The 14,706-nt window shown below is 33.4% G+C and overlaps 2 protein-coding genes across 5 annotated transcripts in view; one reads left to right on the top strand and one right to left on the bottom strand.

Moving 5' to 3' along the window:
* Positions 1-2,168, top strand: part of adamtsl7 (ADAMTS-like 7) — a 28,570-nt gene extending 26,402 nt beyond the window's left edge. For all 3 annotated transcript variants that reach the window (XM_087237120.1, XM_087237121.1, XM_087237119.1), the window contains 2 exons: positions 768-1,558; positions 2,115-2,168. In XM_087237120.1, the coding sequence (XP_087093246.1) occupies positions 768-907 (140 nt within the window). In that variant the 3' untranslated portion in view covers positions 908-1,558; positions 2,115-2,168. The remainder of the gene's footprint in view (positions 1-767; positions 1,559-2,114) is intronic.
* Positions 2,169-4,890: 2,722 nt separating this feature from the next.
* primpol (primase and polymerase (DNA-directed)) lies at positions 4,891-14,456 on the bottom strand. 2 transcript variants are annotated; one of them, XM_087235750.1, is made up of 14 exons: positions 14,316-14,456; positions 12,955-13,237; positions 12,749-12,843; positions 12,440-12,578; positions 11,508-11,655; positions 11,362-11,413; positions 11,045-11,181; positions 9,327-9,489; positions 9,106-9,200; positions 8,587-8,673; positions 7,605-7,713; positions 7,431-7,513; positions 5,424-5,470; positions 4,891-5,333 (listed from the first exon to the last, which is right to left on the bottom strand). In XM_087235750.1, exons 2-14 carry the CDS (start codon positions 13,135-13,137, stop codon positions 5,100-5,102), a joined length of 1,572 nt encoding a protein of 523 aa, XP_087091876.1. In that variant the 5' UTR covers positions 13,138-13,237; positions 14,316-14,456; the 3' UTR covers positions 4,891-5,099.
* Between the last annotated feature and the right edge of the window lie 250 nt (positions 14,457-14,706).

Genomic DNA, 14,706 nt, shown 5'->3' with positions numbered 1-14,706 from the left:
ACTTGAAGATAGAAGAAAATGGAGGGTTTGATCTTTATTCTGATATGATATGGTATTATATTCCTAGACTAAAATATTGGGCTGTCAAAATGATGAGGGCTGTCATTATCAAAAATTCTGGCAGTGGCTGGTAACGTTTTTAACAGACTGAGTTAAACACAACTTCAGACCAAAACTCTGGTAGTTAGATAAAAGTGTAATGAGAGCCGAGATGAATGTGATAACTTGCTGTTAAAATAAACGCCACATCAATTATTTCTTGCCACTTTTCTATTAATATCACATTGCTGGTTGAATTGTCATTCATTACTAACAGTCTCAAGATTGCACAAAAGTTGCACATAAAGACCATGTCAAGGTCAATGTTGTTTTTCACCAAGCCCCATCATAACAGAAATTCATAAAGGTTTAGAACCACTTCAGAAATGGTGAGGAAATGTTTATTTTTGTGTCAAAATCACTTTAAATCGCTATTTTCCAATAAAACAAATTGAAGTGAACTGTCAAAAAAGCTAAAATAAAGTTAAAAACAATATATGTAATTAAAGAAATGAAAAACAGACTATCACTTTAAATAGCTATTTTCAAATAAAATAAATGGAAGTAAATAGAGTAAAAAAAAAAAGCAAAGATAAAGCGAAATACAATATAATTAATTAATGAAATAAAACTCAGTCTTGCAAACAATATAAAGTCATTATATCAATACTCTCATTTATTGGCGAACTGTACCTTTACAATGCCTCTCTCTCTCGTTCTTTCTCTAGACGAGTCCTGCAGAGACATGTACTATAACTGTGTGGTGGTGGTCCAGGCCCGTTTGTGCGTTTACTCATACTATCGCACCACATGCTGCGCGTCCTGCTCTCGGGTCATTCAGAGAGACTCGCTGCATACAATCAGGTGATCTGCCTGCTTTTCAGGACGTGGCATCATTTTCAGCTGGATCTGACACTGAGGACATCACTGCTCATCTCCTCTCTGCCGTATTCTTCAAGACAAGTATACATTCAAGACGTATACATTCACTGCCCCTCTTTTTACAGCTGCAAATTAAGAATGCTCCATGAGCAACTGAATATTTATTGCAAATAAAACCAACTGAGCCTATCATCTGTTGTGTTCAGTAATGTCTAAAGATGAAAATGAATCTAATTCATCATAATATTTCATTATTTACAGTATATTAGTCAGGTTAACTCGAATGACTGTTTATGAATTATGTGCATAAATCTTTAGCAAACGAAAACCTTTAGCATTCTGCCATTGTAGAGGGATCATCGTGTTTTTGATGAATTTCCAGAGGCTCCTGTTTAAATGCACAGATGACATTTTGTTCATGAAAGATGGAAATAGAGCATAAAATAACCTCAAACAATGACAAATGTTGGGGAACAAACTAATGGAAACCATTGACTAAATTACAGGCTCAAAAATATGTCCTTCAGCCTAATGTACATTTCTAAATAATATAAACGCTAGGGGGCAGCATAACATCAACACCTTTAGTTCCTTTTCACATTTATGATATTAACAGGGACATATCAACAACATACAGGCCCGGATTGGCTAATCGGGAGGACCGGGAGAATTCCCAGGGTGCCGGTCCGTTTTTTGGCTGCGAGGGCCGGTGTACCTAGCTCCCGAATCTGTTGCTCTCAGCAGTCACACGTTTTAAATTTATTTATTTACTTGACCACAGCCTTTTTATTCATTATTTTATCTTCTCTTTTGATCTATTTTAATGATGATAAAACTCAGTTGTGTCACTATTTATAAAACAGTTGTTGTGGTCAAGCGGTTAGCACGTTAGGTTAAGACGCAGTGGACCAGGGTTAGATCCTCGTTTGAGTAAATTAGTATTTTTTTATTTTTTATTGACAAGACATATAATACTGTTAGGGTTGTTGAACATTTGAAGTTCTAAAGCAGCTGTTTTCTCAAAAAAAAAAAAAAAAAAAAAGAGGTGATAGTGTCATTAGAAACTGATTTGGAAATATTTATTTATTTACTTATTTTAATATAGTCAGTCGTGAACTGAGGTGGGCCGGTCTGAGGCTTGAAGCTCCAGGGCTGAAAAGGAGTCCCACTCCGGCCCTGACAACATATAATAGAGTATTTTCATGCAGTTCTTTGCACAACACAAAATAAATGCCACAAAACAAGTTGACAGACACAGACAGACACTGTCTGTATTTTGAAATCAAATGTTCTTACCTCATCTGTCTAACTTTTTAGGCATGGTCAGTTTGCTTGGTGGCTCAGTTTGTATGGTGTTTTACTTATAATGTAGAGTGCTGGGGTTCAAATACAAATGCATTGAAAAAAGTGTTGCATGCGGAACTGTTGCAAACAACTTATTTGTGTTGAATTTAAACAAACAAATTAAATTGAATAATGTTTAACTTAATTTGTTTGTTTAAATTCAACACAAATAAATTGTTTTCAACCACTTAACGTAAAAAAAATTTAGTAAATCCAAGAAATCATCTTTGAATATTTATTTTCAGTGCAGTTCCACAGAAGAGATAAAAGCAATGTAAAATCAAATAAATCTATATAGTCACAGTGCACTTTTCTTTTAAATTTGCTTTTGAAAACACTATTAGTAGGGTTCAGGGAAGGGTTTAGGTAAGTGGTTCGTGAGGTGATCTGTATGACAAGCAATGTGTTTTTGTGGACATGTACAAGAAGGACGTGTACTTTAAACACAACAAAAATTGTACCATAAGTAACTTATTTCAGATTCGCAAAAAATGAAGACAGCGCCCTCTAGTGTATTGGCCATCTGAACTGTGTCTTTGCAGAGAAACATTTTACATTTAATAAAAATGTTGGCTGAAGCATATTTCCAATGAGTCTGGAATGGCTTAGGAACAAGCGGAGGGTGAGTAAACAATGACAGAAATTTTGATGTGGATGCTGAAGTATAAGGAGTGCTATCCGGCTGAAGAATTTGGTTTGTAATGTAATGGGCAGCACAAATGTCTTGATGCCTCAGGCTGTTGATGTTGTCATCGACTGCAGCTCTCTCGCATGCCCCCCAAACTGAATGATGATTGGGATGCAGTTCAACAGATGATTCTGGGATTGACGACAAGACTTTTGTCAGGTAGTATACTGGGATCTTCACATTCAGTCATACTTTACCAAGGGTTTACAGTGAAAGATCAGAAAAAGATTAAATATCCAGTGAGTTGTAGTTCGGTGGGCAAAAAGAACTTGTTAAGGTCAGAGATCACGTTCACTGTTCACCAAAACTGGACACACTCAAATCTCTCCAAACATCAAGTTCACTAAACTCAAATGACCTCCAAAGTCACCAGTTTTCAAATATAAAGCAACTGCCTGATTCTGCCAATATCATCATGTCATTACCTTTTTTCCCAGCACATTGTGCAAGTGGCTATTGAGTGTAAATCTGAGAGTAACAAGATTCTTAAAATAAAAAATAAACTGGTGACATGAGATGCTTGACTATAACTTGAGATAAAGGCGTTGAACGCAATGACTTGGATTGGAAGAGTCCAACATAATGTACATGACAAGAGAAAAGTCTGTCGTAAAGGCCTGTGCTTTGCTACTTTACCTTTCAGATTTTCATGCATTAAGCTACATTTCTATGTGAAATGAAACCGTGCACATTTTGCACAAAAGATAATGTGATTTGTAAAAAATGACCCCTTTATAGGCTCTTTCAGAATAGCAGCACAAAGTTGACTGGTGCTTACGCATGCTTCATGAATGGACATCTCTGTCTTTCTTAGACCTGAGACTACAAATATCACATAAAATATGACGGAGAAGCTGAATTATTAAATCAAAGAAAGATGTGCGTCCTTTCATCGAGACACTCTGGAACTGCAAGGGGTAAACCACTAAACATGGGTCAAAAGAGGAACAAAAGGCTCTGTAAATGTTGAGTAATCATGAGTTCATTTTGTTGGAAACAGGATAAACCCATATTTAGGGTATATATAGGAATCAAAGAGTGAAATTTAATACCTTTTAAGACCTTTTTAAACACTCTTTTCATACATTTTAAGACCCTAAAAAGAAACCAGGGGTTTTCCAACAGGTGGAAAGAGGGAAAAATAAATAAAATTAAATACCAAAAATAAATATACATCAAAAATAATTAATAATGATTATGAAACAAATCATGCATAAAAAAATGATAGATTAATTAACAATAAAATAATAAATATGATTAAATAACAATTAAATGTATTATTAAATAATATACTGTATACTAAGTTAAAATAACATTACAGGGGAGAAAAAAACAAAATCATTTGAAGTAAAAAAAAAAACTAACAACAAAAAAATAAATAAATAATATAAACAATAGTTAATACTAAACATTTCTTAATCAATAAACATGTAAATATTATTCCTTTGAGTGTATTTTTGTAACTAGTCATAACAAATTGTGAGTCTCAATCACAGAATTGTCAGAAGGATTTGTACTACACTTTCACCCTATTCCATTTTGATTCAGGTAAACAGTTCCAAAGCAGCTTTATAGAAAACAAGAAACCTCCCTGCTTGCTTGAATGGAAAGAAGTAAGACTCAGCTGGTGATATAGCAAAGTGCAGTATTGTGGAGACCTGTTGAGAAACACTTTTGGTGCCCTCTTGTGGAGGCATGAAGACACTACGAATAACTTGATCAATCGCTGAGTGACAATATATTTCACATAAAATGTTTACAAATTATCAAATGTACCACAATTATCATGCATTGTTGTACCACACTGTTAACATTTTTAACCTGTATTAACATTTTGTTAAATGTTTAACAATTCCCATCTCACTTTTAGTTTTTCACTTTCTTTAAAAGTCAATCTGAAAACTGCTTCAAATGTGCAATGAACTTCTTGCAGATTATAACTTGGGAAACGTTTTAATGGCAAAATCACTTGCAACATCTAAATACAAATATTTAATGGAAATAAATTAGCTTTAAACACAAAGGGGTGTTAAGCAGAAATGTAAGCACACATGTATGTTGTATTTGATATATTAATGCACACACATTAACTTTGGATACTGCACTATAGTAAGCTTATGATGAAGTCCCTCATGTTAAACTGTCATCATTCACACTCATTGACTGCCTGGAGCAGAAGCTCATCAGGTACCTCCTCATCTTCGTCCTCCTCCTCTTCTTCTACTTCCTGCAGAGCTCTCAGATAAGCAGGGTCATCGGGCCAGTCTCCCCAACCCTCAGTGTCCTCAGACGGGGCAGTCGAGGTGGACTCTGCTGGAGCAGTCACTGCGAGCTCAATGTTCCCTAGCTCATCTGTTAAATAAGCTTGATCCTCTTCATCCTTCAGATAAACACAGAAGTGCAAGTTAACACAAATGTACTCAGTTAAATGTACTGTTGTGGTCTCCAGATGAGCTATATCTTCACTCACCTCCATCAGTAAGTGGCTCATGCAGACTTCCTGAGGCAGAGGAAAGCCTGAAGACAAATATATCAATTTTGTATTACTCATTCCCCACAAACTTTCCATAAAAACAGTGGTGCAATTCTGAGTGTGCTCCACAGAGGAGAGCAGGCTCTGCAAACCACATATTGAACATACTCTCCTCTTCATATGCTCAAAGGTAAAAATATATATATAAAAAAAAAAATGATAATTATATATATATATATATATATATATAATATAATAGTAATATACATATAGTATATATAATATAATAGTATTTATATACAGCAATTTGCTGCAGATATAAAGTGTTTTTTATCCTCACTTGTAAGTCACTTTGTATAATAGTGTCTGCTGAGTAAATGTAAATAACTAACTACACCTTTAGTGATAATTCACCCTAAAAACGAAAATTTACAACACTGTAAAACTCAACATTCAACTTTATCAAATGAAAAAAGTGTAGTTATCTCACAATTTAATGTTAAGTTAGTTCTACTCATTAAAAAAGAGTTTTGAATTCAGCGTTAAAGGTAATGAGCTACTTAAATACCTCATTACTCCAACTTAAATGGATTAAGCTCACAGTACTCATATAGAGTTTTTCAACTCAAATGGTTTGTAGCAATCGGTTTCCTCAAATGATTTGAGTTACCTTAACTTTTTGGGTTTTACAATGTAAATATTTACTCACACTCAAGGAGTTCTAAACGTCTATGCATTTATGTTTTAGGCATTTATTGCATTTTATGTTTTTTTCCCTTCTTCTGTTGAACACAAAATTAGATATTTTGAAAAATGTTGGGGGAAAAAAGCCACTGACATTCATAGTAAGGACAAAATATAATTTTAAAAACCAAGGGCTGCTTTTTAAAAAAAATATTTATCTCTATAACCTCTACAGCAGAAGTGACAGAAAGAAATGGCAGATTTTTTGGGGTGAACTATCCCTTTAGTAGTATTTACAAGTTATGAAAGCAGTTATTAATATTTTGAATTGCTTTAACTTTACATTTTTATTCATTATTTAGTTAGAATTTATTCATTAGTAAAAAATTATTAATTATTGTCATGCAAGTTATTTTAATTTGCTTTCGTCACAATTTCTGTAATATAGTTCTATAGCATTTTGTTTTCATTTGTTTTGTTTATCATTAAACAACACATTTTTTTCCATTCTACTGCACTGCTTATCTATTGTTTTTGAATGTAAATGTGTCAGACAAATGTCTTTGAAAGATATGCTATGTTTAACAGAGCAAGGTATTTCACAGTATATCTGATATTTTTTTGTCTTGTGAAAGTCTTATTTGCTTTTTTTTGGCTAGAATAAAAGCAGTTTTTAATATTTTGATAAACATTTTTAGGTCAAATAAGCCTCTTTAAGCTATATTTTTTTCGACTGTCTACAGAACAACATACATAAAATAACTTGCCTAATTACCCTAATCTGCCTAGTTAACCTTATTAACCTAGTTAAGCCTTTAAATGACACTTTAAGCTGTATAGAAGTGTCTTGAAATATATCTAGTCAAATATTGTTTACTGTCATCATGGCAAAGACAAAATAAATCAGTGATTAGAGATGACTTATTAAAACTATTATGTTTAGAAATGTTTTCTCTCAGTTAAACTGAAATTGGGGAAGAAAAAAACAGGGGGGCTAATAATTCAGGCAGACTAACAATTCTGACTTCAAATGTATATAACAAACCTTTCTAAACATGTGCCACTCAAATTAAAGAATGTTCAACTCATCTAAATATGTCTACTTGTAAACACATCGACATGTGAGGAGACAGCTTCTCACATATTTAAAAGCAAAAGCACATTCGTGTAATAAAATGCTGCAAAAAAGTAAACATGTTTGTCAAAAGTAGCCCAGTGGAATGCACAAGTGTGTAAAAAAACTACTACTGAATGTGTGTGTATCATCAAGCACAGCTATAAGCTGTAAAGTTTTCATGTGGTGCTGTTTGTTTCTCGTACTAGAAGATCTGTAGTTCTGTCTTCTGCACTCAGGGTCATGGCATTTCTGATACCACACTTCCTCTTTAAGATCCACCACAATTCTGTTAAGAGCAAACAATAAAAGCACTCATAACTTGTACAGACAATAAGAGATCATGTAAAGCTGTGGCAATCACAGTGATAAAGACTGACAAGATGTTGTTGCTCTTGTGGAAGCGCTTCACATTGTGGCACCAGCGGAACTTCTCAATGTCATAAACCAGCAGCTGCTCACATGCAAAGTAGTTCCATCGCCGGATGCCTGTTTGGTTTAAACAAAAAACAAATAATTCTGCATACACTTTATTTTGAAAGGATTAGTTCACCCTAAAATAAAAACAATGTCATTAATTACCCTCATTTTGGTCTAGTCACCTGAGACCTTCACATATTCACAACACAAATTAAGATAATTTAAATGAGCTCTCTGTACTTCCATAGATAGCAACGATCATGAGATGTTAAGAAAAAGGGACCAAAAACACTGTCAAAACATTCTATGTGACTTCAGTGGTTCAACTTTAATCATACGAAACTCCAGTAACACATTTTTGTGCCAAAAAAAAAAGGTAAATATGACTTCTGCGACATGTCAGTGTGCACGTTTACTACAGGCAGTGCAAAGTCAGAAGGGTGTTGTATTACCCATAGTAAACGTACACCCTGATCTGATACAGAAGAAATTTGCAAACAAATTCGTTTTTTTGGTGCAAAAAATTGTTCATGGAGCTTCGTATGATTAGTTTAACCAAGTGACGTGGCATTTGACAAAGGTTTTCGTTCTTTTTCTGGACTTTGAATGTCTCGTTACTGTTGCTGTCTATGGAGGATGAGAGAGCTCTCTACGTTTCATCTAAAATATCTTCATTTGTGTATTGCAGATGTGAGAAGGTCTCGTCACATATGTTCTTTGTTCTTACTATAGTAGTTACAACCATCCAAGTAACCATAACTGCATATATAACTGTACATAAAATGAACTACAAGGACTGTAACAAACACACCTTAAAATATTGACTACTATTCTTGTTATGGAAACAAAAACACTTTAAGCAACATGAGAGTGATCAGATTTAACTTTAATTTGAAAGAAACTAAAATTCACAGAAAGCACAGCACCTATACTTTAGCTTACTTCCTTGAATGCCATCCTTGCACACAAGTGTGAGCACAAATTCATCTACTTCTTTAAAAGGAGATGTCTTCTGGTCACCCAGCAGATCTATATAGAGAGAAGATAGTGAGATGACTGTAACACATACTACAGTAAATAATGCATTTAAGCAAACCACACAGCAGCATTGTATTGAGATGGTTATTTATTTATTTTTTATCCGGTAACACTTTAGTTTAAGTACCAATTTCCACTAACTAATGGCTTATTACCTGCTTATTTTTAATATATTGGCTGTTTATTAGTACGTATAATGTTTGATCTTAGTACTTATAATGTTTGATCTTATAGTACATCCCTATTCCTACCCAATAAGTAAAATAAGTATTAGTATTAGTAAGCAGCAGCAAATTAGGAGTTTATTAAAAGCTTTAGTTATTAGTTTGTAATAGTGTGAATTAAAACCTAAAATAGTGTGACCATAAATACTTTAAAAACACAGAAAAGCACTTGGGAAGGTTCTTTTATATTTGTCATTACCAGAGCTGTGTGACTCTCTCTGCAGGGTTGGACATTCAGATCCTGCTGTGCTCTTCTGTGTCATGTCATACGTCAATATCCTCTGTCCTGTAAAACTGGTGCAATATTTAAAAAAAGAGAGAGAACATTCTAACACTTCAACACAAATGTTGGAAATAAAAAAACAGGATCCATCATTGTGTAGACAGTATCTTAATGTAAAAACTTTGCATTGAAATAACCTGACGTTGGTGATTAAAGAAGCTAGAAATATGCGCTCGTCTTTTGTGATTTGCTTGGAGGGATTTGGGACAAACTTGTTGTCTTCTGCCACAATGAAGGCTGCATTCTTTCCCAGTTTGGAGGATTTGTAGAGACGGAAGTTTCTGTTCTTTGTGTAGACACCTTTAAAACAGGAAAACAGAACAGTGTAGTATTGATTTCAGGGATCAAAGTTTTCGTATATGTATATATAAAGTCATCCATTTATTCATTTTCTTTTCTGCTTAGTCCGTTTATTAATCTGGGATCGCCACAGCAGAATGAACCACCAACTTATTCAGCATATGATTTAAGCAGCGGATGCCCTTCCAGCTGCAACCCATCACTGAAAAACACCCATACACACTCATTCACACATACATACACTTCGGACAATTTAGCCTACCCAATTCACCTGTACTGCATGTCTTGTGTGAGGGAAACCGGAACACCTAGAGGAAACCCATGCGATCGCAGGGAGAACATGCAAAATAGAAATGCCAACTGACCCAGCCGAGGCTTGAACCAGCGACTTTCTTGCTGTGAAGCAACAGCACTACCTACTGTGCCACTGGGTCGCCCGTATATATACAGTATATAATATTTCTATTAAACTTTTTTTTACACTTGGCTCAATGTTTTAATGCAGTGATTATGTTAAAAGTGGATAATATTTAAATAAAAATAGTAAAACTAATGGTTTCTACTGTTTTCATCAAGTGAGATTTAATACTTTAGGACCATCATGAAAATAATTTCAAGGATAAAACCTAATGATTTTTCCTAATGGCCCAGTTTAAACATTAAAACACTATTAAAAACAAACGTTATTGTAAGTAAGATAATTAAATCATATGTTTATAAATAGAAATATGAATAGAGTTGGTAAATAGAGTTAATAAAAAAAGAGTTAATAAATAAACTTTTGCTAAAAATTTTATTGCGATGGAAGGATTAGATGGGTGTTGACCTGTCTGGGTAGCTTTACATGGACATTTAGGAAATTTAGACCTGTTTAAAATGATTTTAAACCTACAGCACAAAGACCTGCAACACACTATTTCAGTGAGTTTAAGAGTTTTTAAGGCCTAATTTTTTTATTTTGACATTTAAAACATTAAAAAAAAAAAGTTAAACCCTACAGATACCCTGATAATGTAATAATTTCTTTGATGGCTGTAGATGATGAAAAGATGATGAATTTGTCTATTTCAGTTCTCCAGGTTTTAGCATGACAGAAGGGACTGTGCAATAATTTATAATAAATCCTCTTAAAGAAATAGTTCACTCAAAATCGAAGAGGTTTTTAACATTATACAAAATATCTTCTTTTGAAAAAATGAACTCAAAGATTTTAAACCACTCGTTTATATTTTGTAAATATTGAGAATGTTTTTATTTTTGTGTGAACTATCAATTAATTTTGTTAGTAATTTTAAATAGACATTATTTTGCTGATTGTGCTTGTACTGGTACCTTGAATGGTAAAAATAAGTGTTTTACTATACTGTGTTTTAATATACACCTGTAGTATACCTCACATCCTAAAATAAATATTTGTAAACATAAAAAAATTACAAAATACTTGCTTATAATATTATATTAATGAAAATAAAGTCCACTTAAGTGGAGTTCAATTGAGTACATTGATACAATGTTTTTAAGACTTTACAGACAAAGAATCAACTTAAAATTTTACCCAAATCAACAAAAAGTTGTTCTTGTCCTTTTTCATTCTTCACTGTGAGAAAGCCAAGATCATTCTCTTCAGTCTTTCTTCTCTTGGCCTGAGTACCTTCCACATCATCTCTATTCTCTCCTGGTGCCTCTGGATTGCTTTAAACCAAATCAAATCATTATCTTTGAACATGTGTTGTACGAAAACAATAATAATTATCTAAAAGTGAGACTGTGAGAAACAGTACATAAATGTTCTTACAGCAAATATAAACCAATAAAGAAATCAGTTCTCAGTGATAACTTGAATCACAGCCCTTTCAACTGTTGCCATCATACCTTTTTTTAAGGTTGGTCAAAGCAGGATGAAGGATATCATGAATAAACCGTCCTGCAAACACATATTTACATCACTATCTCAGATAGCAAATATAAATGCATTAATATATTCACTCACAGCTCTTGATGACATGACAGTCACTCACCCACATGGGAGTTGTCTTTAAATGCAGCATTGGGAAGCATGAAGATAAGATGATGACTAAACTTGTCAGAGGTGCTGGAGTCCAGATCAAGGACGTCTTTTGCAGAGCAATGTAGACCATACACCTCCTCTAGCTTCTCACATACGTACTGTTACAGTACATTGAAAATTTAACACAATTAGGGTTTATGTCTATTTTTAATGGAGTTTTAGAACATCATTTTTTCTTTAAATAACCACACCACTATTCAAAAGTTTGGGGTCAGCATGATTTTTATGTTGTGTTATTGTGGAAAAAATCTTTTTAAGTTAACAGAGGCTGCATTTGTGATCAAAATAAATTTAAAAATCAATATTGTGAATAAAAAATTAAAAGTTAAGTTTTCTGTTTTAATATACGAGTCCCTGGACCACAAAAGCATCATCAAGCATCATCGAGGGTTTTTTATTTAGATTTATACATTATCTGAAAGATAAATAAATAAGTTTTCAATTGATGTAGTTTGTAAGAATAGGATAATATAAAATCATCAAAAATTAAAATATTGTGAAAATCTTTTTATTTATCGAAAAATAAGTTTCTTTATATTCAAGGTAGGAAATCTACTAAATGTAATGTTTTCTTGATATTAAACTGAATTTAGGCATTAAAAATCTGTCATTTGAACAATGTATTATTGCTTTTTCCTACAAAACCACATGTGCAACTTAATATTGGTTTTGTGGTCACACATTGTAAAATGTAATCTATTGCTGTCATAAATGCAGTCTTCAGAGTCAAAACGTCCATCAGTAATATGCTCATGTGATGCTCAAGAATTATTTATTATTATCAATTTTGAAAAATAAATCTATACCTGCTTATTAAATGTTGAAATTTGTTTTTTATCTGACCTCAAACTTTTGCCTCAAACAAGTGTACCATAAATTCACCTGAATTAGTTTTGCAACCATCATCTTTCCATCCAAATTTTTGTTGGAGGCTTTATGAAACTCTAAGTCGAAGTAGAGTTTGCAGACAGCCCCTTCTAGAATTACTTCATAGCAGTGCATCAGAGACTGCCTGTGAGTGCTGAAGAAACAAATGCACATACACTGTATTTTTAGTGAAGTAAAAATAAATTATAAATTTTTAGCATAACTGCTGATTTATGACTAAATTTAATAAATAGTAGCAAATATACTAAATTCTTAGAGTAACTCACACTCTATCACTATAATTATATCAATAATTTTGTTGACCTGTAATAATGCCATAGTTCACTATAGCTGGTCACTAGGAAAATCCTCTGTCCAGCATCACTGCCTTCCTTCTCCAGTGAAAATATGTGAACATCCTGACAAAAATACAATAAGAACCCAACATTGTGATAACAACTTATACTATACTATATAGACATATACTGCTTCACGGTACATCACAAATATCCAACGGCTTTTCTCTAGACCTGTTTAATGTGCTGAGCAAAGGCAATGGCTGCATTCTGGCGTGGGAAGAGTCTCCAGATAGAGGATGGCTGCCACGGCTGGGAGAGACGTGGTTTGTATGGACAGGACAAAGGAGAAGACTGAAAGGATGATGCCCTCTGCTCCACAGATTTCACCCTGTCTTGCCACTTTCCGCCAGTCATCCTTGTCTCAAAACACTGGAGTATGACTAAATCTCTCTCATGCTATGTGATTTGATCTTCAGAGTCCAGCAGAACAAGAGCTCAGGAAAACTGCAGTCACCTGTAAGATAGAGATAACAGGCCATAAGCAATTATACAATGAAGACTTCTGACACAAAGGATCTGAACAGATTTCTGATTAGGGCGGCACTATATATCGTTTCAGCATCGATATCGCAATGTGTGTGTCAGCAAAAGTCACATCACAGGATGCAGTGTTGAGTAAGGATTATAGTTGAACAGCACAACAGTTGAGAGTACATGAGATTTGTGGAGTCTTTGCAAAGCATAACCATAACAGACTGAAACTTTATCATTTGCATGTGTTTCAAAGGCATTTCAAGAGAGTTTAAAGAATTTTGGGCACAAAAAAGTACATTTGGAACTTTAAAGAAGAATTTTTTTTAATTAATGCAATGAAGATTATACGGAGTTATTTTACATTATTCAATTTCTGTACCTGACTACTGTTTGACTATAAAGAAAACCATACAGCACTGTTTATTTAACAATTATTTTAATTATTTTTGCATGCAATTTGTTTATTTTATATACGATCCACACCCTTCAAATTCAATCAATCAATTTAAATTAATGCTCTGTTGAAATTGTAAATTGAGGACTGGGAGTTCATCAATCCACTATCAATTCATTTGGTCATTTATTTTATAATCATAAATAATGATCGCAGATGCACAAAATGTAACAGTAAAAGCTCAAATAATCTCCATTGGTTAACATTAGTCAATGTGTAAACTAACAATGAGCAAAACATTTGTTATTATAATATTTATCTTTAAATTTAGACATACAGCTGTCCATTACCAATGACACCTGCCACTTGTCCATGTTAATTCATTATAAAAACCAAACATATTACTAATGGTGAATTTAACAAAAACATAAGATTCTATCTTTTTAAAAGTATCTTTTAATGTTTGCTAACTGTAATTAACGTCCAATGTAAACAATGGAAACTTATAAAGTAACCAATATAACAAATATACAGACTGACAGATCTTCAAGTGGAAATTGTCAAACAAAAGTAGGAAAACGTAGCAGAGGTGTTGCATGTAAACCATGCAAAATATGATCTGTATGTATATCGGTATTTAAACACTAAGTTAGTGCTAACTTACTTTTTTGAAGTTAGTGATACGCATAGATTTGGTCGCTTACTTGTTATTCTCCTTTTATACTCCTTAGCTGTTTTGTTTTTGCATGTTTACAGTCCGAAACACGTATTTTGAGGAACCCGCGTAAATGTACGTCGTACGGATGAAAACTTGCGCATGCGCTTGATTTACGTGATTCATGAATATTAATTATGTTTACACCTCCTCAACGTTATTTGACATCTACTTGCATTTCGGATTGTTTTTAATTACAGTGATAATGAATATTTATAGTTTTTGTACATGTATTTATGATTTTACTTTGGTTTTAAAAAAGAAAAATAAATAAGAAGATCATTGCCTAATTAATATTTATGAGTACGCCTGCGTATGCCGCTATGCATGCTGGGATTTG

This window comes from Danio rerio, chromosome 1 (genome assembly GCF_052040795.2).
Source record: "Danio rerio strain M-AB ecotype USA chromosome 1, GRCz13ab, whole genome shotgun sequence".
Classification (NCBI taxonomy): Eukaryota; Metazoa; Chordata; class Actinopteri; order Cypriniformes; family Danionidae; genus Danio; species Danio rerio.
This window is presented reverse-complemented; position numbering and strand designations above follow the sequence as displayed.

Excerpts from the sequence above, each read along its gene's own strand:
- primpol (XM_087235750.1), bottom strand. The coding sequence starts at position 13,137 with ATGACTGGCGGAAAGTGGCAAGACAGGGTGAAATCTGTGGAGCAGAGG. Across the intron at positions 11,182-11,361 it reads TTGACCAACCTTAAAAAAAG|CAATCCAGAGGCACCAGGAG; the intron begins GTATGATGGCAA and ends TTTGGTTTAAAG. Across the intron at positions 8,674-9,105 it reads GAGAGAGTCACACAGCTCTG|ATCTGCTGGGTGACCAGAAG; the intron begins GTAATGACAAAT and ends CTCTCTATATAG.